At 38.0% G+C, this 20,768-nt stretch overlaps 6 protein-coding genes across 8 annotated transcripts; 5 read left to right on the top strand and 1 right to left on the bottom strand.

Moving 5' to 3' along the window:
- Window positions 1-7: 7 nt before the first annotated feature.
- Window positions 8-2,978, top strand: LOC9317376 (protein FRIGIDA-ESSENTIAL 1). Of its 2 annotated transcripts, none has more exons than XM_002881263.2 (5): window positions 8-389; window positions 749-842; window positions 952-1,175; window positions 1,334-2,634; window positions 2,709-2,978. In XM_002881263.2, the coding sequence occupies exons 1-5, from the start codon at window positions 266-268 to the stop codon at window positions 2,736-2,738; spliced, it is 1,773 nt and encodes a 590-aa protein (XP_002881309.1). In that variant the 5' UTR covers window positions 8-265; the 3' UTR covers window positions 2,739-2,978. The 2 variants fall into 2 exon arrangements, with proteins under 2 accessions (XP_002881309.1, XP_020882695.1); XM_021027036.1 differs by having other exon boundaries at window positions 293-389; window positions 939-1,175.
- Window positions 2,979-3,916: 938 nt separating this feature from the next.
- Window positions 3,917-4,941, top strand: LOC9315541 (dormancy-associated protein homolog 1). Its single transcript, XM_021027039.1, has 3 exons — window positions 3,917-4,273; window positions 4,359-4,557; window positions 4,644-4,941. Exons 1-3 carry the CDS (start codon window positions 4,183-4,185, stop codon window positions 4,678-4,680), a joined length of 327 nt encoding a protein of 108 aa, XP_020882698.1. The 5' UTR covers window positions 3,917-4,182; the 3' UTR covers window positions 4,681-4,941.
- A 1,180-nt stretch (window positions 4,942-6,121) lies between these two features.
- Window positions 6,122-9,023, top strand: LOC110229439 (mitochondrial arginine transporter BAC1). Of its 2 annotated transcripts, XM_021029627.1 has the most exons (9): window positions 6,122-6,207; window positions 6,833-7,030; window positions 7,380-7,469; window positions 7,627-7,728; window positions 7,813-7,917; window positions 8,006-8,104; window positions 8,171-8,359; window positions 8,448-8,546; window positions 8,636-8,943. In XM_021029627.1, exons 2-9 carry the CDS (start codon window positions 6,914-6,916, stop codon window positions 8,768-8,770), a joined length of 936 nt encoding a protein of 311 aa, XP_020885286.1. In that variant the 5' UTR covers window positions 6,122-6,207; window positions 6,833-6,913; the 3' UTR covers window positions 8,771-8,943. The 2 variants fall into 2 exon arrangements, with proteins under 2 accessions (XP_020885286.1, XP_020885284.1); XM_021029625.1 differs by having other exon boundaries at window positions 7,627-7,917; window positions 8,636-9,023.
- A 15-nt stretch (window positions 9,024-9,038) lies between these two features.
- Window positions 9,039-10,048, bottom strand: LOC9317375 (squamosa promoter-binding-like protein 3). The gene is made up of 2 exons (XM_021029628.1): window positions 9,404-10,048; window positions 9,039-9,328 (listed from the first exon to the last, which is right to left on the bottom strand). The coding sequence occupies exons 1-2, from the start codon at window positions 9,697-9,699 to the stop codon at window positions 9,232-9,234; spliced, it is 393 nt and encodes a 130-aa protein (XP_020885287.1). The 5' UTR covers window positions 9,700-10,048; the 3' UTR covers window positions 9,039-9,231.
- A 1,829-nt stretch (window positions 10,049-11,877) lies between these two features.
- Window positions 11,878-13,515, top strand: LOC110229295. The gene has a single exon (XM_021029070.1). The coding sequence runs from the start codon at window positions 11,878-11,880 to the stop codon at window positions 13,513-13,515; it is 1,638 nt and encodes a 545-aa protein (XP_020884729.1).
- Window positions 13,516-19,031: 5,516 nt separating this feature from the next.
- On the top strand, window positions 19,032-20,763 carry LOC9317373 (30S ribosomal protein S5, chloroplastic). The gene is made up of 2 exons (XM_021028361.1): window positions 19,032-19,840; window positions 20,361-20,763. The coding sequence occupies exons 1-2, from the start codon at window positions 19,176-19,178 to the stop codon at window positions 20,608-20,610; spliced, it is 915 nt and encodes a 304-aa protein (XP_020884020.1). The 5' UTR covers window positions 19,032-19,175; the 3' UTR covers window positions 20,611-20,763.
- The last annotated feature ends 5 nt before the right edge of the window (window positions 20,764-20,768 follow it).

Below are 20,768 nucleotides of genomic sequence, written 5' to 3'. Positions count from 1 at the left end.
GTATAAAAAGGCAACGATGTGTTAATTTAAGGAAATATTTGGTAAATTTTGAAATTTAGTATGGGCCTTAGACTAAAGCTTTAATATTTAGGAAAGGCCCATTAGATATGAAATAGTACGGACTTTGTATCAATGGTGGTTTCGATATACCAAACGTATTCTCGGAGATCATCAGGACTCAACAGCGAGCTTCGGTCCCCGATCACGCCGCAGTATTTACGAATTTACCACTCTCTGCGTTGGTTTCCTCGCCGAAGACTTCAAGATGTCTGATTCCGACATGGACATTGATGATGATGAGGTCGAACAAAAGGTGCAAGTACATACAATTGTAAGAGAATCTGAATTGCTTGATAAACCACCAATTCAAGCTTCCAATTCCCAGAGCGGTTAGTATTTGAATTCGTGATTGGTTACATGGTGTTGTTGATTAATTGTGTCAAAGTTTGTGTTTTTATTGATAGAAACACCTCTTCCAAATTGGAATAGATGAATTTTGTTCTAGAAGAAAGAGAGAATTGTTAAATTGACTAGATTTAGCTCTGATTTGAGGTTCAAAGACTTGGCAATTAGATTTTCACTGAAGCTCTTTTGTAAAAATTGTGGCTTTAATACGAACTAGGCTAATTCATTACTGTTTCAGAACATCTTTCTCAAAGTTTTGTGCTTATCTCTGTAGGAATCTCTTTTGTTAATTCAAAGCAGCAGTTTGGGTAATATGTCCTGATTTATAACTTGTCCCATGTAGATGTGAAGAGGCATTCTGTAACAACACCTTTAGATGAGCAATCAAAAATCATAAAGGAACAAGCTTTTGCTCAATATAATGGTACTTTATCAAGGTATAGCAAAACAATTCTGCTCAAGTTTTACTGAAACTAAGTTAGGAGGTTGTTGAACTTCTGAATTTTATATGTTTGAAGCTTGTATACTGACAGATTCGGTTCTCAGATTTCCTGCTCCGGGTATACCGCCAAAAAGCTTTTTCCCTGGCGGTGAAGGGAATGAACCAGAACAAAAACGTGCAGCTCTTCCCTGCAAGTTTTTTGCTAAAGGGTGGTGTTTCAACGGGGTGTCCTGCAAGTTTCTACATGTGAAAGAGAATTCAAATTGCTTTAGTCAACAACTGGCCGAAAATAGTATGGCTGGAAACGGTGGTATCCTGTCTGATCTAGGTATGTTGTACCATGAAATTGTTATTCTTTTCAAGATTGTGATATTAGTGATCCCTATTTGGAGGTAATTCCCACAATATAGAGGTTGGTGAATACTTCCGGGGTTTAATTTCTCTTCATGAATCAACCAATAATTTATTTTGCGTATGTTTATTCAGAAAGAAGAATTTTGGACAGCAAAGAAGGTGTAAGAGTTTCCCAGTTAAGCGAAAACGGCATGACATCTTTGCATACCAGAGATGATATATCTTTCGTGAATCCCCCAGGTTCTCAGAGAGTTTTCTCCTCCATGTCTTTTGTGAATCCCCCAGGTTCTCAGAGAGTTTTCCCGGTCAGTAACGAGATGCGCTTTATGCCTTCATTTGAAAACATAGGAAGAGAAAGTTTGAAGCAAACATATGGTGATGTCACTGACAATAGGTCTCTAGTTATTAATAACAGCAATTCCTTCACATTGAGAAGCAGCTTTGTTCATGAGCATAGACCTTCTATCAGTTCCTATCTAAAAACAGACATGGGATCTTCTGGACCAGCCTGGACAGGATCATTATCCAGTTCTGTTCCTATGAATGAGCGTGCTTCTACTGTGGGGCATTTTGAAAATGGGAATAATATATCTGGATCTGGATCACTTCCAACGCTGCAAGGGATAGCTGTTTCTTCTGATAAAGGCGCAGAAGGCAACACTACTAGCAATAAAAAGAAAGTTTCTTCAGATGACTGGGAACCTTCTGAACCTTTTAAAGCATCTTTTACAATTCCACCTTATATACTTCCCTCGTCTGATGCCCTCTACGATCCTTTCACGGATATAGAGAATCTAGGAGGAGACAGAGCTCTTAATGCTTCATTGTCAAGTAAAGGAGAACATGCACGGAAAAATTCCCGCCAGCAGAAAGATGGTGATTCTGCTAGTGGTCCCCAAGCACGGGAAATTAAGAATGATGATAAAAGCAGTTCATGCAGTCAAAACCAACACCAAGAAACTGTGACAAGGAGTTTGGAAGCACATGGAGTAGTGGAAGGGGTGGCTACTTCAGTGGTTGATCAAAATGATGCAACAACACCTAGCAAAGAGATTTCTTCGGCTGCGGCTGCAGAGAATAGAGTTGTTTTGAAAAGAAGCAAACCTGCGGGGCATGATTCTTGGCATAGAAGTGATGGGTCTTCATATAAAAAGACAATGAAATCAGATGAGATAGATGGTGAAGTGAGGTCAGATGCAGGGATGAAAGTAATGAGACAATTCCGGACTGCAGTTGTGGAAACCGTTAAAGAAATGTTGAAACCGTTGTGGCGCGAGGGCCGTCTTACCAAAGACGTGCATAACATGATAGTTAAAAAAGCTGCAGAGAAGGTAGTCAGCGCCGCTGTCCAGTTTCATCAGGTGCCAACTGACACCGAATCAGTTGATCAATATCTTGGTTTGTCTGCAACCAGAATTGTGAAGCTTGTTGAGGTGAGTTTCTTAGCTGGAAATAAAAGACACTTAAAGCAATTGCATAGTCTAACAATTCTTATGTTCATTTGCAGGGGTATGTCGAAAAGTATGGTAAACCCTGAGTTATCAAACCAAATGTCACTTGGTGTGGGATGAGCTCAAATTGATGAGATTCCTGTATATTATGTCATCCTTCTTTTCCTCAGTTAGGGGTTTAGTACGTAGCATCTAAATTCTTTGGATCTCCATTCTATCCTCCAATAATGGAATAAGGTTAGAATTGGAGCTTGGTGGAGGAAATGTGTACACATTGTAAAACTCTTCAAAGCTTAATTTATGCTTAAAAACAGTTTTTTTTACCATTTGAAATATGATTTAGATTGTAATCTTTAGAAGTGATGTGATAAAGAATGGTTGCTTTGGAAGCAGATGAAGGGGAAAAGAGAAAGAAATGGAATAATGTTGAGGTACGTTTCCTAACTATTCGTTAAGTAATAAGCTTTGTGAAAATCAAGATTTTTCAATTTAGAAGTTAGTTTTCTGTTTTTTTTTTAATGTTCTCTGTTTTTTTTGTCATAATATAAGATATTCAAGCACTGTGTTTTGGTTTAGGATAAAATGCAAAAATTTTGTTTACAGTTTTGGAATCAGTTTTATCTTGTTCAAACATTTTTGGTGCATCATTTGGACTGGTGATCATTAGGACAGCATGAACTTGTTAATATATGTGGTGGGTTTGTGGAAAACACTTTGATTAGATACTGTTGCTTAATATATATTTTACCTTACAAAATAATAAAAATATGTTTGTTGTTCATATAATACTTTTCCACAAAAGACTTAGGATACTTTTGATTTAAAGGTCCCTACCACTCTTCGTCCTTATCCATATCTTCATCTCTATCCACCTTGCATTTTTTTATTTCCACACCTCTCCCTCATTGCTCACTCTTCTGATGCTCATGGTTTGATCTATATTATAACATTAATGTTATATAGTAAGGTCATTTAAAAATTGGCTTATCCGCATCCTAATTTGCAAAGATGGTGTGTATTATTAACTCTAAACTCTGGAAGTTGCATGTTATCTTAAAATGTTGTAAAATGACATAAAATGACATGACATATTAATAAATATAAATAACACACTATTTAGTATTTACAATTGTATCATGTAATGTTATTTTATGACAGAGAATAATAACATTTGTCTAAACGTATGAATTTTTATCAGAGTGTTTAACGAAAATTCTAGTTTTTTTTTTTCTTTTGGGTCACGGTAACGAAAATTCTAGTTGGTGCAGATATTAAACTTAATTTGGTACTTTACCAATTTAATTGTCAATAATGTATTGTCTATTATTACTATGTCCCTAGATATTTCATGGGTCGAATAAATAATGAGAGAGCTAGGCGACAAAAGAAAAAAGATATTTTTACGAATAGTTTAAAAATGAGTCTATAAATTAGATGAAAGAAGCCCTTTAGTAAAATTACTTCACACTTGATACAATTCTATCCAAAATCAACCCCAAACAATACAGAAGAGAAGATTAAAAAAAAAAGATGTGGGATGAAACTGTAGCCGGACCTAAGCCGGAGCATGGCCTTGGCCGCCTCCGCAATAAGATCACCGCCCAACCCCTTGACATCAAAGGTATTTGTTTTTTCTTTGTCAAGCATACGTCCCATATTTGTATAAACGTATGATCTCATAATTAATTACGTGATGGTTTTGGAAGGTGTAGGAGAAGGGAGCAGTAGCAAAACTGTGGCGGCAGTTGCGGGAAGTCCCGGGACTCCGACGACACCAGGATCGGCGCGTAAGGACAACGTGTGGAGAAGTGTGTTTCATCCAGGAAGTAACATCGCCACCAAAGGAAGGGGAACAAACCTCTTCGACAAGCCTTCTCACCCAAACTCTCCCACCGTCTACGATTGGTACGTACTCAGTTTTTGTTATTATTATGTGATCGGACGGTTTAGATCAGATCGAAGATGGTCTGACCGTTGTTGTGATCCTGTAGGCTATACAGCGACGATACTAGGAGCAAGCACCTTTGAGCCGATGAGGATAGAGTGACATGCGAGTGATGTAAAATGTCATGTCTTCCTTCCGCCACGTGTTTATGTTCTGTTTCTTCTATTTTGGCTGTATTCGCAATCTTTTATTTTACTTCTTGTCGTTTAATTTGTGGATGTTAGTGACCGTTGATCTCCACCATCTGGGTTGGTTTTTAACCTTTAACGGTAGCGATGCGTCTTCAGTGTCTTGTAATGTTTCTACTGTTCGGTAATATACTAATATAACTATTTAGCTTCTAATGATCTGGCTAACGATAGAATTTGACTTAAACTATGGTTTGCATAATGGAATTTAACTTAACCATGGTTGATCTCATAATCATTAAATAACAAAAACTTAACATAGGTGTGGTTAGATGAATTCTTTTGTCAACAAACAACTATGATAGTGAGATTTGATTAAAGTTTAACTTAACTATGGTTGATCTCATCTCATCAAATAACAAAACCATAACCATGGTTAGATGAATTCTTTGTGTCAACAAACAATTATGATAGTGATTTAATTAAAGTTTATACATGTCTTTGGGATGTAGTTGGGATACAATTATACTTTTTTTTTCTTTTCAACTGATTTAATTAAATAAGGTAGGTAGGATTATACCAGCTTACACAAAAAGAACCAACCCAAACCTGAGGGATAACGCCTATTCTAAGCATTTTTCACAATACAAAGGACATATACAAAAAAATTTGATCCACAACGAGCTCTACAAAAAAAACACACAAGTTCAAAGAGAAGAAAGAAATCTCTCACCATTAAACACACTCTGCAACCAGGATATGTAACCAAGAGCTACATATGAATGGAGCCGTTAAAAGTCATTAGTTATACTTTAAGCGATGAGATTAACTCCTCTATTTGCCACTTTGGATTCACTACCATCTTCTAATTTAAACCTTTAAACTAAATAATATTAACTAGATAACTAGATGCCCTTTTTATTTTATAAAATCTTAAAAGTTGAATTATTATGGTTTTATTAGATATTGTTAGTTTTCTTTGCATGCTTTGAACTGATTATTTTTATTGAATCTCTTCTTAGACTTGTCGTTTTCTTTTTCGATAAAATCTTTCTAAGCAACTTCTTCATAATCTTTTTTTTTTTGACGTTTAATGTTTATTTGGAATTCACAATATAATGTAAGGGAATTATATCAATAGATGTATTTTTTTTCTTTAACATCTTTTTATATAGAAAGAAACTCTTACTTTCTCAAGATTATAACAGTGAAACAAAAGGAAGAACTTATCTGAGTAACAGGGTTGCGTTCAATGTTCTCGAGATTGACAGAAGGCCTAAGAATTAATTCCTCTATCAACTCAATCTCAGTAACTGAAAATTCACTCCTTTTGGGATGAGTCTTGATTTTCCATAGCTTTCAAGTCTCAGAGAATCCCTTGAAAATCCGTAAAAGTTATCCGATGATCACTAGAATTTTGGTATGATTCTCTGCAGAAGTTGTCCGATGTCCACGAAGAAGAAGAAAAACATATCAATATAGGTACGAAAATTTAAATCATATATATATATATATATATATATATATATATATATATATATACCACATAAAACAGTGAACATTTTGTATGCCATTCGTTGATCGATTATAAACATATTTGATGAAAAAATCTTTTAAAGTACAAATTAACAAAATGATTTACACTATCCATCTTGTTGAACCTATAAAACGCAACTATATGATACTATAAATCTTTTAACAAGTTCAACACTCTCCATCACATAAATTACCATTTTTGGACAAAAAAAAAACAAGTTGAATTTTTCTTACTACAAAGTATTAGAACAGTCTTAGATGCTAAACGAGTCAAGTTTTGTGATCGGGTCCATCAAAAACGATCATAGTGAAAAAAATCAGAGTTAGGGACTCAGGTTTCTAAATTTTGTTTAATTAGTTTTTTTTTTTGTTTTTTTTCATCACTTTTGTACCCAAACTAATATGATTTTGTCACGTTTAGACCGAAACTATCATTCTAATTAGTTTGCACCAAATCTATTTTTCTTTTGGGTACACAAATTGTGCTTATCTTAAAAAAAAAAGTAAAAAGGTAAATTAATCAGAATTTAAATTTTACTTGGCACTGCAATGTTTCCTTCCTCTTGGAAAGTTGTTTAGAAATCAAAAGAGTGTTAATAGGAGTGTTGATAGAAAGAAGAAAGCAAAAGACACTTCCTTTTGCTCGGAGGGAATGGGAGAGAAGAAGACGACGACAGGAGAGGGTTTAGGGTTTTACAAGGAATATGTCGCTGGAATGATGGCTGGTCTCGCCACTGTCGCCGTCGGCCACCCTTTCGACACCGTCAAGGTACTCGATTTTTTAATTTTCTTGTCACATAGGTGTTTTATCAGGTTTATACGAAATGGGTATATGTGTTTCATCTTCCAATTTGAGGAATTATGCTTCAGACATGAATTCTATACTTAGCTGCAGAATTTTGAATTAAGATTGCATTGGTGTGACAAAGTGTTCTTCTACACTGGACCATTGATATGTCAATGTGATGCCGTTGGGGCTTTTTTTAGGTTTGTTGCGTATGAGCTTTCTAGGCGTTCTTGTTTTTGGTGAACCATTTCTTAGATAGTGTATCACTGAATTGGCATCACTCATGTTAGGAGGTAATGATTGTATCTTCGGGGTTTGTTTCTTGTGTCAGGTGAAACTTCAGAAACATAATACAGATGTGCAAGGGCTCAGATACAAAAACGGGCTGCATTGTGCTTCAAGGATCCTGCAAACTGAAGGAGTATGTTTCCCTGCACTTTTGTTATGTTTCCTAGACTCTTGAATCTTGCAAACTATTTCAGTTATTGAAAATTTGGATTTTTTTTGTGTCAATGGAATCTTACTAGATCCATCATCACCTGATTGGCTGGATACAACTTTTTTGCTTTCATATTTAGGTCAAAGGACTTTATAGGGGAGCTACATCGTCGTTTTTCGGAATGGCTTTTGAAAGTTCATTGATGTTTGGCATATACTCCCAGGCAAAGCTGTTCTTGCGGGTAACATTGCAGGCCAAACGATCTTGTACTGTATTATTTTCCTCCAAACTTCATATTTTGCTTCTTTCTTGTTTTATTGTAAAGGGAACTTTGCCAGATGATGGGCCACGACCAGAGATAATTGTTCCGTCTGCTATGTTTGGTGGAGCTATTATTAGTTTTGTGTTATGTCCAACAGAGCTTGTAAAGGTGAAATCTCCAGAGCACCATTTCTTTCCCCGCAATTATTACCTTTGATGGTTTCTATGGAGTTTTGGGCATTCACTGTTTTCTTCAGTGTAGAATGCAGATCCAAGGAACGGATTCTTTGGTTCCTAACTTCCGTAGATACAAAAGTCCTCTTGATTGTGCCGTTCAGACCGTTAAAAATGAAGGGGTGAGAAACTCTCGTTGCTATAATATTCTAGGAATCGAACATTAGGTTGATGGGGATATCTTTCAGGTAACAGGTATATTTCGTGGTGGCTCGGCAACATTATTAAGAGAGTGTGCTGGAAATGCTGTCTTTTTTACTGTCTATGAGTATTTACGGTATCATATCCACTCGAGATTGGAGGATTCTAAGCTGAAAGATGGTTACTTGGTTGACTTGGGGATAGGAGTTTTCACTGGTGGTCTTGGAGGCATAGCTGTAAGAATCTATCTAGTGTGTTTCATGAATTCCGTCATGAAAAATGTTGCTATATTATATGTATATTACATCTGTTTCTATGATGCAGTGCTGGTCAGCTGTTTTGCCCTTTGATGTAGCAAAAACCATTATCCAGACCTCTTCAGACAAAGCTACCGAGAGAAATCCTTTTAAAGTGTTGAGCTCGGTCGGTCAGCCATCTTGCATCTGTGTATCTAAACACCAATACCAAAGAGTATATGAAATATCTTTTTTGACTTTAAATAATCTCTGCAGATTCACAAGAGGGCAGGACTCAAGGGATGCTATGCAGGTTTGGGTCCAACAATTGTGAGAGCATTCCCTGCTAATGCGGCAGCGATCGTTGCTTGGGAGTTCTCAATGAAAATGTTGGGAATCAAACGGGACTAGGATTAGTCTTCGAATCTAATTTATTTGGTCTGATTTTCAGATCTCAGAACCACAAGGAGCTTGCATTTGCTTCAGATTTTGATGAGCTTTCTTGTAACAGAACTACATATATCAAGAATCAAAAGTGTCTCCCAGATTATTATTTTTGATAGCCTTTTAGCTCTGTCTCCCCATTTGTTGATTGCAAAACAAATACAGTTTCCTGATTTAGTTTAAGATCTTGGCTTGAAATAACATTTTCCAAGTTTAAACAGTCTTACACATATTCCTTGAAGCATTTATCAAGTCTTAATGCATTTATTTAATCATGTCATAGGTTTAGCAGATAGCTTTGATTGCAGGTAATATGGAAACAGAGGATACACAGAGGATTACAAGGAGCTAAAAGAGACTGACAGAAGAGAGTAAGCAAAGCCTGTTTCATTAACCTTCAAATTGGGATCTCACACTTTTCACCGTCTTTATTCAGTTGTGCTTTTCCGCCTTCTCTCGTTGTGTCCAGCTAAGCGTCTCCTGCAACTCCGCTTGGCTTCATCAAACTCACTGAGCTCGTGAAACCTTAAAAACCAAATATTACTTGTTCTTGTTTTTGGTTGCTGTTGAAGGAGGTTGAAAAAGATGACAGAAATTTACCTGCTGCATTGTTGGCAGAAACGTTGGTGAAGACCATAGATCCGAACAAGAGGAGCTTTGGCATGAAACTCGCAGACTTTATGTCGTTTGTGGTACTGTTTGGCCTTGCTCATATCCGCGGTACAACTCTCGACCTGACAAACTCCACTACTACTTGTAGCTTTAGCTTTCTGCTTCTTCTCCAAAGCCTCCTCTTCTTCAAAAGTATCTTCATCTTCTGTTTCTTCGTCTTCCTCTTCCTCACTCATTTCTCGTAAACTCCTCTTACCTTCCGCTTTGCTTCTTCTCATACTCATCTGCAAATTTCAACTCTCTCTCTCTCTCACATGAAAGAGGGAACAAGAAGAGAAGAAGACGAAGAGGAAGTACAAGTAAACATTGGAAGAGATATAAAGGAGCCCCAAACAAAAGTGGGGAAGGATCTTAGGTGCTTAAGTTGTTGGACCACTAAATTTTCACTCCTAAGGTATAAAAATTATTAGCATGTCGTGTAAAAAAGAGTACGAACAAGCTTTAGTGCTCTATTATTTTGTATATGCATACATGAATACATATGTATCCTTAAAACCTGACGAGGACCCAGTCACCCAGGCTTTGTTTTGTAGTTTAAGTTACTGTCGATGCTATGTCACCACCCGGGTTTATCATGTTAGTGCTGATGCGGGCTTCAAATATCCATGTTGTTTGACAGGAAAATACCGAGAAACTGAAACTGAAAAACACTGAAAAGTACATTTGAAGAATATGCACTAGCTAATATCAGTGTTCAAGAAAGCGCTATAAGTTTTACATTGTGAAATATTTTTTCTTTTTTGTGGTAACAAGAAGTTGAGATTCGAACTAGAAAACAGACCATTATAACATAAAACATTATAAATATGATATTATATATAAAAGTTATATAAAATATCTATATAAAACTAAAAATTATGAAATTATAAACAAAAACTAAATAAAACATTTATTTATATTTATATTAAACAATATATGAATATTTATAACTATATATATAAATAAAACTCTAATTGAAATTGAAAAAATACACTAAACAAGTTCTATATAATTTTAGGCGGTCAAGGCGGTTATTTAGGCGTCGCATGAGAGCTTAGCGCCTAGTCGGGACCTAGGCGACCGCCTAGACCGCTCTTTAGAACACTGGCTAATATATAGTGATTTGGACAAGAGAAAATTGAACAGTAAATTTAAGTTTTACATAGTGAAATATTTTTTCTTTTTTGTGGTAACAAGAAGTTGAGATTCGAACTAGAAAACAGACCACATTGCGTTCTTATGAATCATTCGTTTTATTTTATTTTATTATTTAAAGTTTATATATGCATTGAAAAAGAATAACAGTTTAATTGGGACAAGTGATGAATCATGGAGTGGCTGGCTCTATAATTTAATTGGGACCGATCAATCATGGAGTGGCTGGCTCTATAATTTATCCAACGGTAGGTTTGTAAAAACGTTATAACTGAGGAAGATGTCCACTAATTTGCACATAGATATGTCGTAAGGATAATATTTGGTTACAAAGAGAAGTTCTTTCGATTTTATAGCATAGGGCCACCACTAAATTAATTTGACAATTTGATATCTTGTTTGGTGTAGATGATAATGTCAATCAAGTTAGCCGGGCCACGAATCCAAAAGTGGACATATAAGAATGGTCCAAACTTGAATGTAATCATTTTTCAATTGGTAATATGTAAATAAAGATATTAGCATAATTAAATGGTAAAAACAGCAAATCGTCCCATTTATTATATGTTTGAAATCAACTACGATTTCAAAGAAATCCCCATGGTTTTAGCCTTACAAACACACAAGATATTTTCTTTTCGATCTTGTATTCAGGGTTACACTAAACACCAAAAAAATCTCGAAGAAACTCTGAGAACTAGAAGCAACAAAATAAAAAAGATTATTCTTGACGTGAACGGAGGCTTTGTGGTTCGTGGGATTTGAAGACCATATCTAAATAAATAAAAAAACTTAGTTCACACTTGACACCATAGAACCATGCACATATACTAGGTTATGTCATCAGCTAGACCCATGCATATTCACATATATAAATGCACTTGACACCATAGAACCATGCACATATACTAGGTTATGTCATCAGTATAGACCCATGCATATTCACATATATAAATGCGGAGGAGCGTCGTCAAATGATGCCAATGCTAATCAAATGTTAAAAGATTTTGGAATGTTATGCCATCAGCTAGATCCATGCACATCCACTGATCCACATATACACAAATTTAGAAATGGTACAGCTATAAAATTGCTTGTAAAGACAAAAAGCTACACAAAGGACTTTCTCTCTCATAGGAAAAGTGCGACTACTTTGGCGAAAACCTAATTTTTCCGCCGCCGTCGGTGTTGGCCTCACGCCGCCGTCGGTGTTGGCCTCACGCCGCCGTCGAGAATATCTTCTTCCTCCCCCCTCTTCCTTTCTTCAGATGGCTGCATCTACTGTTGTACTTCCTTCGGCTAAAGATCCCCCTGATCCAACATCTTCTTCGTCTCCAATCGACCCCGTAACTCTCACCATCCACAGATCCCAATCTTCTCATCTAGTTTCCGCCGCCGCTCCTCCTATTCTACTGTCTCCTTTTCCCGTGGCTGGCCAAGCTTCAGTCGTCACGGATTCAGAGATCTCTGACAATTTGACATCAGTTACAGCTCCTCTTCTTTCGGACGGATCTGTCCCGCTCACAACTAGCTCCACTCCCTCTTTGGAAAAGGAGGAGGAATTGGAAATTCCCCCTGTGATTCATGATACTCAGTTGCTCTGGGCTGCTAGGTTCAAGTCCAACCTCCGCAACCTGAAGAAAGTCTCGCTACCAACGTTCACTGAAGATGGTACTCCAAAAGTCAGAGCCCCTGCTTCCGTCATTCTCCGAGCGTCCGATACATGGAAAGACCACATCGTTGCCCACTTCCATGGCAATCCGCCGCCTCCGGGTAAAATTTTCACTGACCTAAATCCTATTTGGGGTACCGATGGTCGTATCCATATCAAGGCTCTCCCAAACGGACCAGTGCTTATCTTCATCCCATCTGAGCTCACACGACAATGGGTCCTTGAGGTTGGTTGTTGGCAAGCTGGTAATTGTCTCTTCACTGTCACCGCTTGGTCTCCAACAGCTACCTTGACTCCAATAAAGCTGGTCTCTTTACCGATATGGGTAATAATCAAAGATGTTCCTCCACAACTTTACTCTCTCCCAGGGTTGAGTACCATTGCCTCTGGCATTGGAGAACCTCTTCACACTGAAAAGCATCAGCTTCCTCCTCTAGCTCCGGATACGCGGATCAAAGTGGAGATCCTCCTTACTAAAGTTCTTCCCAGCTCTGTCCTGGTAGTGGACGATGAAGGCAATGAGCTTCGAGTGTGGGTTGAGTACCCAAGGCTTCCTCCAAAGTGTGATTTTTGCAATGAATATGGTCATCTTTACCATAGGTGTCCAGTTGCTCCTGATATCTCCTTGCCTCCATCACTCACTTTTGAGAAAGTCCCTCCACAAGCAAAAGTGAACCCAATAGCTAATGTGACATTGAGAGTGCAGCCTCCTCCTCGGAAAAACACTCTGTCACATCCTGTTCTTGGTGTGCCAGCTTCCGGTCCTCCGTCTGTCACACCTCCCTCCAAGCTCTCTACTCAGGCTACTTCTTCTAATCCCAATCACATATACCTAGCCTCCCCTCCAACTGTTTCAAATGATTGGCAAGTTGTTAAGAGCAAGTCTAAGCATCCTAGCAATAAAGAGAAAAACGTTGAGGTTGCTGCTATCTCACAAGGGCCTTCGGTCTCCTCTGCTCAGTTTGCCGAAGAGGAAGAAGCTATCCAGATTGGTCAGCGAATTATCAGGCGCAGATCAGGGTCTCCTTTTCGTTGTCAAGTTAATCAACCAAATAGCACCGAGAAAGAAATCATTCCTTTATCTTCTTTGGTTATTCTGCCAGCAGTTGCGCCATCCTGTTCTACTAAGCAAAAAGTAGTTGCTGCAATTACTAAGAAAACGCCTTCAACAACAGTAAAGAACTCCACTAGAGGACGTCGTCCAGGAAAGGGACGCTCCCATCATCTCGCTTGAAAGCTTAGCTTTCTGCAACCTTTTGTCCACTATGATGATGATGAAGATTTTTTGTTATAATATTCGGGGATTAAATAATTACCAAAGACAACAAGAGCTTAAGCGTTGGGTGTCCACTTGTAGACCTTCCATTGGAGGTATTTTGGAAACTCATGTCCAATGTGACAATGCAGCTTCAATTTTGGCTCGGATCTTCCCTGGTTGGAGATACGAGTGTAACTACTCACCTTCGGCAGAGAATGGAAGAATATGGATTGTTTGGAACCCGGCTGTCTCTGTCTTTATCTATAAAAAGTCAGACCAACTCATTTCTTGTGGAGTTTTTGATTCCTTTTCTCGCCAGTCTTTCTCGGTTACTTTTGTCTATGCCAGGAACTGTCTGATTGCTAGAAGAGACCTTTGGGCTGATATGGAAGAGCTTCTTCATCAACATAGATATCAAAGCTCTCATCCTTGGTTGATTCTAGGTGATTTTAACCAAATTCTTCAAGCGGAGGATCATTTTTCTCTTATTCCATATTCGTTACCTTTACAAGGTATGAATGAATTTCAAAATTGTATTGATTCCTGTGAGCTCCTTCATTTGTCTACCAGAGGCTCTGCTCATACATGGTATAATGGTCAGCCGACCAACCCAATCACTCGCAAGTTGGACAGGGCCCTTATTAATGAGTCATGGTTTTCTACTTTTCTTCAGTCAAGTGTTTTCGTCGATGCTCCGGGGGGTTCTGATCACTCCCCACTTCTGGTCTCCACTTCTGATATTGTTGAGAGGAGAAAAGTGCCCTTCAAATTCTACTCTTTCTTCTCCACTCATCCTGATTATCAAAGCTTAGTGGAATCTGCTTGGAATTTAGATCTTGGTAATACCTCTACCATGTTTTCGCTCTGTCAAAAGCTAAAGGCGGTTAAGGTGGTGTGCAAAGCTCTGAACAGAAATAGCTTCAGTAATATCCAACAGAGGACTGCTGAAGCTCATGATTCGTTGACAAGTGTTCAACATCAGATTCTCACAAATCCAACTCCAGCTCTGTTTGAAGAGGAACGTGAGATAAGGAAGAGATGGACTTTCCTTTCTTCAGCGGAGGAATCCTTTTTAAAACAAAAATCTAGAATTAGGTGGTGTGATGAAGGTGATTCAAACACTAGCTTCTTTCACAAATCTGTTCAAGCTCATCAGGTCAGAAACTCAATTGGTTATCTTAGGAATGATGCAGATGAGAGGATCACTGATAAAGACCAACTCAAGCAGCTTATCATTGACTATTATCATAACCTTCTTGGCTCAAGGAACTTCGATGTCCAACCGCTCTCCGTGGAAAGAATTAGAGAGCTGAATCCTTTCAGATGTTCTTCTGCCTTAGCTGCTCAACTTACTGCAATTCCAACACTCGAAGAGGTTACATCTACTATCTTTTCCTTACCTAGGAATAAGGCTCCTGGACCCGATGGTTTTACTATCGATTTCTTTATCACTTCTTGGGGGCTGGTTGGTCCTTCTCTCATTGCGGCTGTGGTAGATTTCTTCAAGACAGGGAAGCTTCTCAAACAGGTTAATGCAACAATTCTAGCTTTGATTCCCAAAACAGATGATGCGGATAAGCTAGGTAGTTTCAGACCAATCTCTTGCTGCAACTCCATCTACAAGGTTATTTCCAGGATCCTTGCAAACAGGCTAAAGTTATTCATCGGATTGGCAGCCCAAAGGAACCAAGTTGCCTTCATCAAAGGTAGATTGCTCTGTGAAAATTTGTTATTGGCTTCTGAATTGGTTACAGATTTTAACAAACCGGGTCCAGTGACTAGAGGCTGCTTCCAAATAGATCTCTCTAAGGCTTTTGACAACGTTGATTGGGGTTTTCTCTCTAACATCTTGGAAGCTATTGATCTTCCTCCTATGTTCATCAATTGGCTCTCTCAATGCTTCTCTACTCCTTCCTTCTCAGTTGCTTTCAATGGTGAGCTAGTCGGTTATTTCCCAGGAAAGAAAGGTTTGAGACAAGGTGATTCCATCTCTGCTCCGCTTTTTTCCTTGGTAATGGATACGCTTTCTAAGCAGCTTGACTTGGCAGTCTCTTCTGGGAGAATTCTTACTCATCCTTTAGGTGTTGACCCGTTAATCACTCATCTAAGCTTCGCTGATGACTTGCTTGTATTTTTTAATGGTGAAGAATCCTCTCTCCTTGCTATTTTTGATGTTCTGGATCAATTCAAGCTTACCTCGGGATTGAGCATCAATTTGGCTAAATCTTGCCTTTTTCTTGATGGAAACAACTTTGATCTTACCAGTCAGATTTCTTCAAGACACAACCTTTCACATGGATCACTTCCAGTTCGTTATCTTGGAGTGCCCCTACAGCCTAGCAAACTTACTGCCTCTGACTATCAACCTCTGCTTGACAAAGTTAAAGGCAGAATCTCCTCTTGGACAAATAGACATCTCTCGTTCGCTGGAAGGCTCCAACTCCTACAATCTGTCATTAACAGTACAATTAACTTCTGGGCTTCGAATTTTGTCTTGCCAAACAAGTGCCTATCTGACCTTGAGCATATTTGTAGTGCCTTTTTATGGAATGGTGCTGCCAATACTGCTCGTGGTGCTAAAGTTTCTTGGGAGATAGTGTGTACCCCAAAAATTTCAGGTGGTCTTGGTTTGAAAAGTTTGATCTTCTGGAATCAGATTTTTGGTTTGAAATTGATTTGGCTCCTTTTCTCTCAAGCTGGATCGTTGTGGGTCTCTTGGGTTAAGAAACACCTAATTAGAGACAGATGCTTCTGGAATGCTGATTTTTCTACCACAGGAAGCTGGATTTGGAGACGGTTAGTAAAGCTGAGAGTCTTGGCTAGGCCTTTTGTCTTCTGCAGCATCCTCTCTGGCCGAACTGCTCTGTTCTGGCACGATAACTGGACTTCCCTTGGTCCTCTTATTGACATTGTTGGTGAAGCTGGTCCTCGTGTTACTGGAATTGCTCTCTTATCTTCGGTTTCTGAAGCAGTTTCTAATGATGAATGGTCAATCCCTCGTGGTAGACATCCTCTTGTTCTGCTTTTGCGCTCTTGCCTTTATGATCAAATCCCACCTCTATCCACTGAATTTGGGTCTGATTCCTACCAATGGAAAATCTCTGTAGACCAAGCAAATGACCTCTTCTCTTCCTCAAAAACTTGGATTCATTTACACCCTCCTGGTCCACCTGTCCACTGGCACTCACAAGTTTGGTTTAAAGAAAAAATTCCAAAGCTTGCTTTCATGTTTTGGTTAACAGTTCAGAATAGACTTACAACAAGAGATCGTCTTAGAAGTTGGAATCTTCCAATCCCAGCCGCTTGTCTTCTCTGTCTCTCTGGTGAGGAATCGAGAGATCATCTCTTTTTCCAGTGTAGATACTCCAATACTCTACTGATGGATTTCTTTGGTCGTTTCTCGCCTGCTCCTTCTTCAAGTTTCCCAATCTTACTCGACTGGATTAAGAACCCTACCACAAATAGGAAGCTTAATGCCATTTGTAAACTTGTTATTCATGCTTTGGCTTACTACATTTGGAAGGAGCGAAATGCACGGCTACACACCACCTCTTTTCGTTCTGAAATCCAACTAAAGAGAGAAATCCAACTCCTCCTGAGAAGAAGACTTGCTGGTTTGGATCGTTCTGCTTCTTCTACATCCTCCAACGTTACTCAAACTCAAGAGACCTATCTAATGTTATGGTTTGCCAAATTCCAGTAATCCCTCTCTGTTTTGCTGCAATTGTTTAATCTCTCTCCATGTAATCATGTTTGTACTCTATGAGGTATTAATATAAAGTGGTTTATTAAAAAAAAAAAAAAAAAAAAAAAAAAAAAAAAAGAAATGGTACAGCTATGCAAATGTTTGCTTATATATCATTAGAGGCTAAGGGACAAATCTATTTTTTTGTAACCCCTTCTTTTACTGTTTACGAAACAAAATCACCGGTTTACTATTTTCACAGTTGATATATCTATATATATATATATATATATATATATATATATATATATATATATATATATATATATTTGTTTTCATATCAATCGATCTAGTTAGCCCTAAAATATATTCGTAAAGTCACCTGAATGAAAATCATAATCAGTATACCGAGGCATAACATAAAAATTGAGATCCACGACACTGACATAAAAAAAGAATCGAATCCGATTTATAAAAGGAGTTAATTGTATTTGATATGCACTAATAATGGTTTATTTTCAACTTCTTCTTTAAGTTGAAATACTATCATAAGAAAAAAATGGAGAAAAATAAAAACGTCAAGATTGGGCAGTAGACTCGTCAGCTGTCATGACACAACTCCACATTATTATTGTACTGCCTGTCAATTTTGTTTGTATCTTTTGCTCAGCAGCATCTCATTCTCTTCTTTTTTCATTTTCTTTCCTCATTAAACCAATTCAATTATACGGTAAATATATGTGATGGATTTGTATACAAACTCTCTTAACTGTTTTTTTGAGTAATATGATGTGTAGTGTACCTAAACTTTAAGATAGAAAGAGTCAACAAAATTGTAGTTAATTCATGATTATCACGAGCTAGTTCTTAACTTGTAAACGTAACAAAAATAAATGACGTTTGCAACTACAAGCCTGAACATAAAATTAATGACGTTTCTTTGATGTGTTGGTTAAATTTTGGAATGGACAATAAAAAGAAGAAGAGAAGTGGTGGGGGAACCTTAACTTCCCCACGTGACACCAGCGTTAATTAAATTTTTAGTAGGGCCTTTTTGTGTAGTACACTCATATATTTTTGGTCACCTTTTGATTATTTTGCAAATCATACTTATTAAAATCATAAAAAAAAATCAAATAACGTTGCTCGTTGGTGTCATAGAGGATTGTAGATAGCATAGTCGATCTTAATTAGGGAAAAGTCCATATTAAATGACCAAAGTATGTATGTAAAAAAAAAAAAAATGTTGAATTAGCCTGATCAATGATCTTTTGTAATTTTAAGATTAGTAAACCTTCTCAGCTTACGAAAGTGGTAACTTAAGCGGTGGTCTACAACATTTGGTGGTAGCGAAATAACTTCCTACATAACTCCTAGCGGTTGGCTCCTCACATTATTTTCAATTTCAAGTTTCACATCATCACCATTTCAAGACGACGAAGGAAACGCTGATGAAGGCTAATGCTTATTGGATCCGGTAGTCGATCCAAATCTTTCTTTAACTCTATTATAACTTTTTCGCTTTTTTTTTGCCAAGGTTGCTCTTGTGTAAGTATTTTTTTTTTGTAAAACCTCAAACTTCCTTATTATTTTGTTTAGCAAGAAGAAAAAAAAAAGATTAGTAAACCTAAAGCTTATCCTAGTGATTCATCATATTTAATCCATTGCTATGGGTTTGAAGAAACTTTATTGGGCCACAAAGGGGAAGTGAGGAAAGCTTGCAAAGGGCCCAAATTCGAACAAAAAGAGCTCATATCATATGTAATAAAAGTTACGAGGGTTCAAATGTAATTAAAAAATATATTGTGGCCAATTTGTAAACAACCAGAAGTTAATAATTACTTTAAAACCCCTAAGACAGTTTTCTTTTCAGTTTTTCACCAGTCTGGTGCTGGATAAGCCTTTTGCTTCGTTCTCACTTCCTTCCTCATCCAAAAAGCCTCCATTTTCAATGGCGACAGCATCAGCTCTCTCTTCACTCTCTTCTCTCTCACTCCACACCCGAACCACCTCTTCTCTCATCTCCTCCTCCTCCACAAAACCCATCGTCTCCTTCTCCTCCTTCCTCAACCGCCGCGTCTCATCTCTCACTCTCGTCAAAGCCTCATCGAACGAAACCGAAACTTTCTTCTTCGAAGACGAAACCCCAGAAATAACCGCCAATGTCGTCTTCGACCCACCAATTGCTCCCGAAGGATTCGTCCCCCCTCCGTATTTCGACGAAGGAAGTGACGAGACAGAGGAAGAGATCGCGACGGCTTTTGAAGAGCTCTATGGTCCTGCGTATAGTGGTGAGAGTATGCTTGGGAAAGACATTTATGTGATGGATTCGAAGCATAAGAAGAGTTCAGGTATTGGTGGGAAGCTGAAGAAAGATAAGATTAGAGATGGGTTTGAAGAGAGAGTTGTGCAAGTTAGGAGAGTGACTAAGGTTGTTAAAGGTGGGAAGCAATTGAAGTTTAGAGCTATTGTTGTTGTTGGTGATAAACAGGGGAATGTTGGTGTTGGTTGTGCTAAGGCTAAAGAAGTTGTTGCTGCTGTTCAGAAATCTGCCATTGATGCTAGGAGAAACATTGTTCAAGTTCCTATGACTAAGTACTCTACTTTCCCCCACAGGTAATCAAAGTTTTGAATTTGATGTTTGTAATGTGTGTTAATGGTTGGAAGAATTGGTTTTGGATGATAAGATGTCTTACTTGGTGATGAACTATGATTTTGGGAGTTCAATTTCTTAGTATTGTGCAGTCATGTGTTGGATTTGTGATGGGTTTGTTTGGTTCAAGGATTGGTGTTATGAAACTGATGTTTGCATTGTGCTAAAAAGTTAAATCTTGAATAGAGAGTGCCCGCCCTAATAATTAGCAGAGTCGGTTTTTGTTAATCAGTAGGCAATGAGCTAAGATTGTGGGGTTTAGTCTGTTTAGCATTGTGTTGGATGTGATGATTTGTTTGGTTTAAGGGTTGATTTATGGAAGGTGTTACTAAGAATTCTGGTTTTATGAGATTGATCTTTGAGTTGTTCACAATCATCTTAGAAGAATCGGTTGGTTGATAGGCAATTGAGCTATGTTTTGGGAACAATTGGCGAGTGTTTTGGTTATGTTTTTAGAGGGTTTGTTTGGTTTTTGTTTTATAGATCGGAGGGTGATTATGGAGCAGCCAAGGTGATGCTTAGACCGGCTTCACCAGGTACTGGTGTGATTGCTGGAGGAGCGGTCAGGATCGTGCTAGAGATGGCAGGAGTCGAGAATGCTTTGGGAAAACAGCTCGGAAGCAACAATGCTCTCAACAATGCGAGAGCCACTCTTGCGGCAGTGCAACAGATGAGACAGTTCCGCGATGTTGCTCAAGAGCGTGGAATCCCCATGGAAGAACTCTGGAAGTGAAAACTCATCTTCGCTTTAACATTTTCATCCTCTTTTGTTGAGATTCTTGTAAAATCAAGAGGCATGATATGTAATTCATAAGAAAAATATGTTTATTTTGAAATAGCAAATCCTTTCATCTTCCACAAAAGTTCCAATTGACCAATTCTATTACAGAA

This window comes from Arabidopsis lyrata (genome assembly GCF_000004255.2).
Source record: "Arabidopsis lyrata subsp. lyrata unplaced genomic scaffold ARALYscaffold_4, whole genome shotgun sequence".
In the NCBI taxonomy this organism is placed as follows: domain Eukaryota; kingdom Viridiplantae; phylum Streptophyta; class Magnoliopsida; order Brassicales; family Brassicaceae; genus Arabidopsis; species Arabidopsis lyrata.
This window is presented reverse-complemented; position numbering and strand designations above follow the sequence as displayed.

Coding starts and splice junctions, on each gene's coding strand:
- LOC110229439 (XM_021029625.1), top strand. CDS start 6,914: ATGGGAGAGAAGAAGACGACGACAGGAGAGGGTTTAGGGTTTTACAAG. Junction 7,031..7,379: donor ACCCTTTCGACACCGTCAAG/GTACTCGATTTT, acceptor TTCTTGTGTCAG/GTGAAACTTCAGAAACATAA. Junction 8,360..8,447: donor GTGGTCTTGGAGGCATAGCT/GTAAGAATCTAT, acceptor TCTATGATGCAG/TGCTGGTCAGCTGTTTTGCC.
- LOC9317376 (XM_002881263.2), top strand. CDS start 266: ATGTCTGATTCCGACATGGACATTGATGATGATGAGGTCGAACAAAAG. Junction 843..951: donor TATAATGGTACTTTATCAAG/GTATAGCAAAAC, acceptor TTCGGTTCTCAG/ATTTCCTGCTCCGGGTATAC. Junction 1,176..1,333: donor TGGTATCCTGTCTGATCTAG/GTATGTTGTACC, acceptor ATGTTTATTCAG/AAAGAAGAATTTTGGACAGC.
- LOC9317375 (XM_021029628.1), bottom strand. CDS start 9,699: ATGAGTATGAGAAGAAGCAAAGCGGAAGGTAAGAGGAGTTTACGAGAA. Junction 9,329..9,403: donor TTCTGCCAACAATGCAGCAG/GTAAATTTCTGT, acceptor TTGGTTTTTAAG/GTTTCACGAGCTCAGTGAGT.
- LOC110229295 (XM_021029070.1), top strand. CDS start 11,878: ATGGCTGCATCTACTGTTGTACTTCCTTCGGCTAAAGATCCCCCTGAT.
- LOC9315541 (XM_021027039.1), top strand. CDS start 4,183: ATGTGGGATGAAACTGTAGCCGGACCTAAGCCGGAGCATGGCCTTGGC. Junction 4,274..4,358: donor CCAACCCCTTGACATCAAAG/GTATTTGTTTTT, acceptor TGGTTTTGGAAG/GTGTAGGAGAAGGGAGCAGT. Junction 4,558..4,643: donor TCTCCCACCGTCTACGATTG/GTACGTACTCAG, acceptor GTGATCCTGTAG/GCTATACAGCGACGATACTA.
- LOC9317373 (XM_021028361.1), top strand. CDS start 19,176: ATGGCGACAGCATCAGCTCTCTCTTCACTCTCTTCTCTCTCACTCCAC. Junction 19,841..20,360: donor TACTCTACTTTCCCCCACAG/GTAATCAAAGTT, acceptor TTTGTTTTATAG/ATCGGAGGGTGATTATGGAG.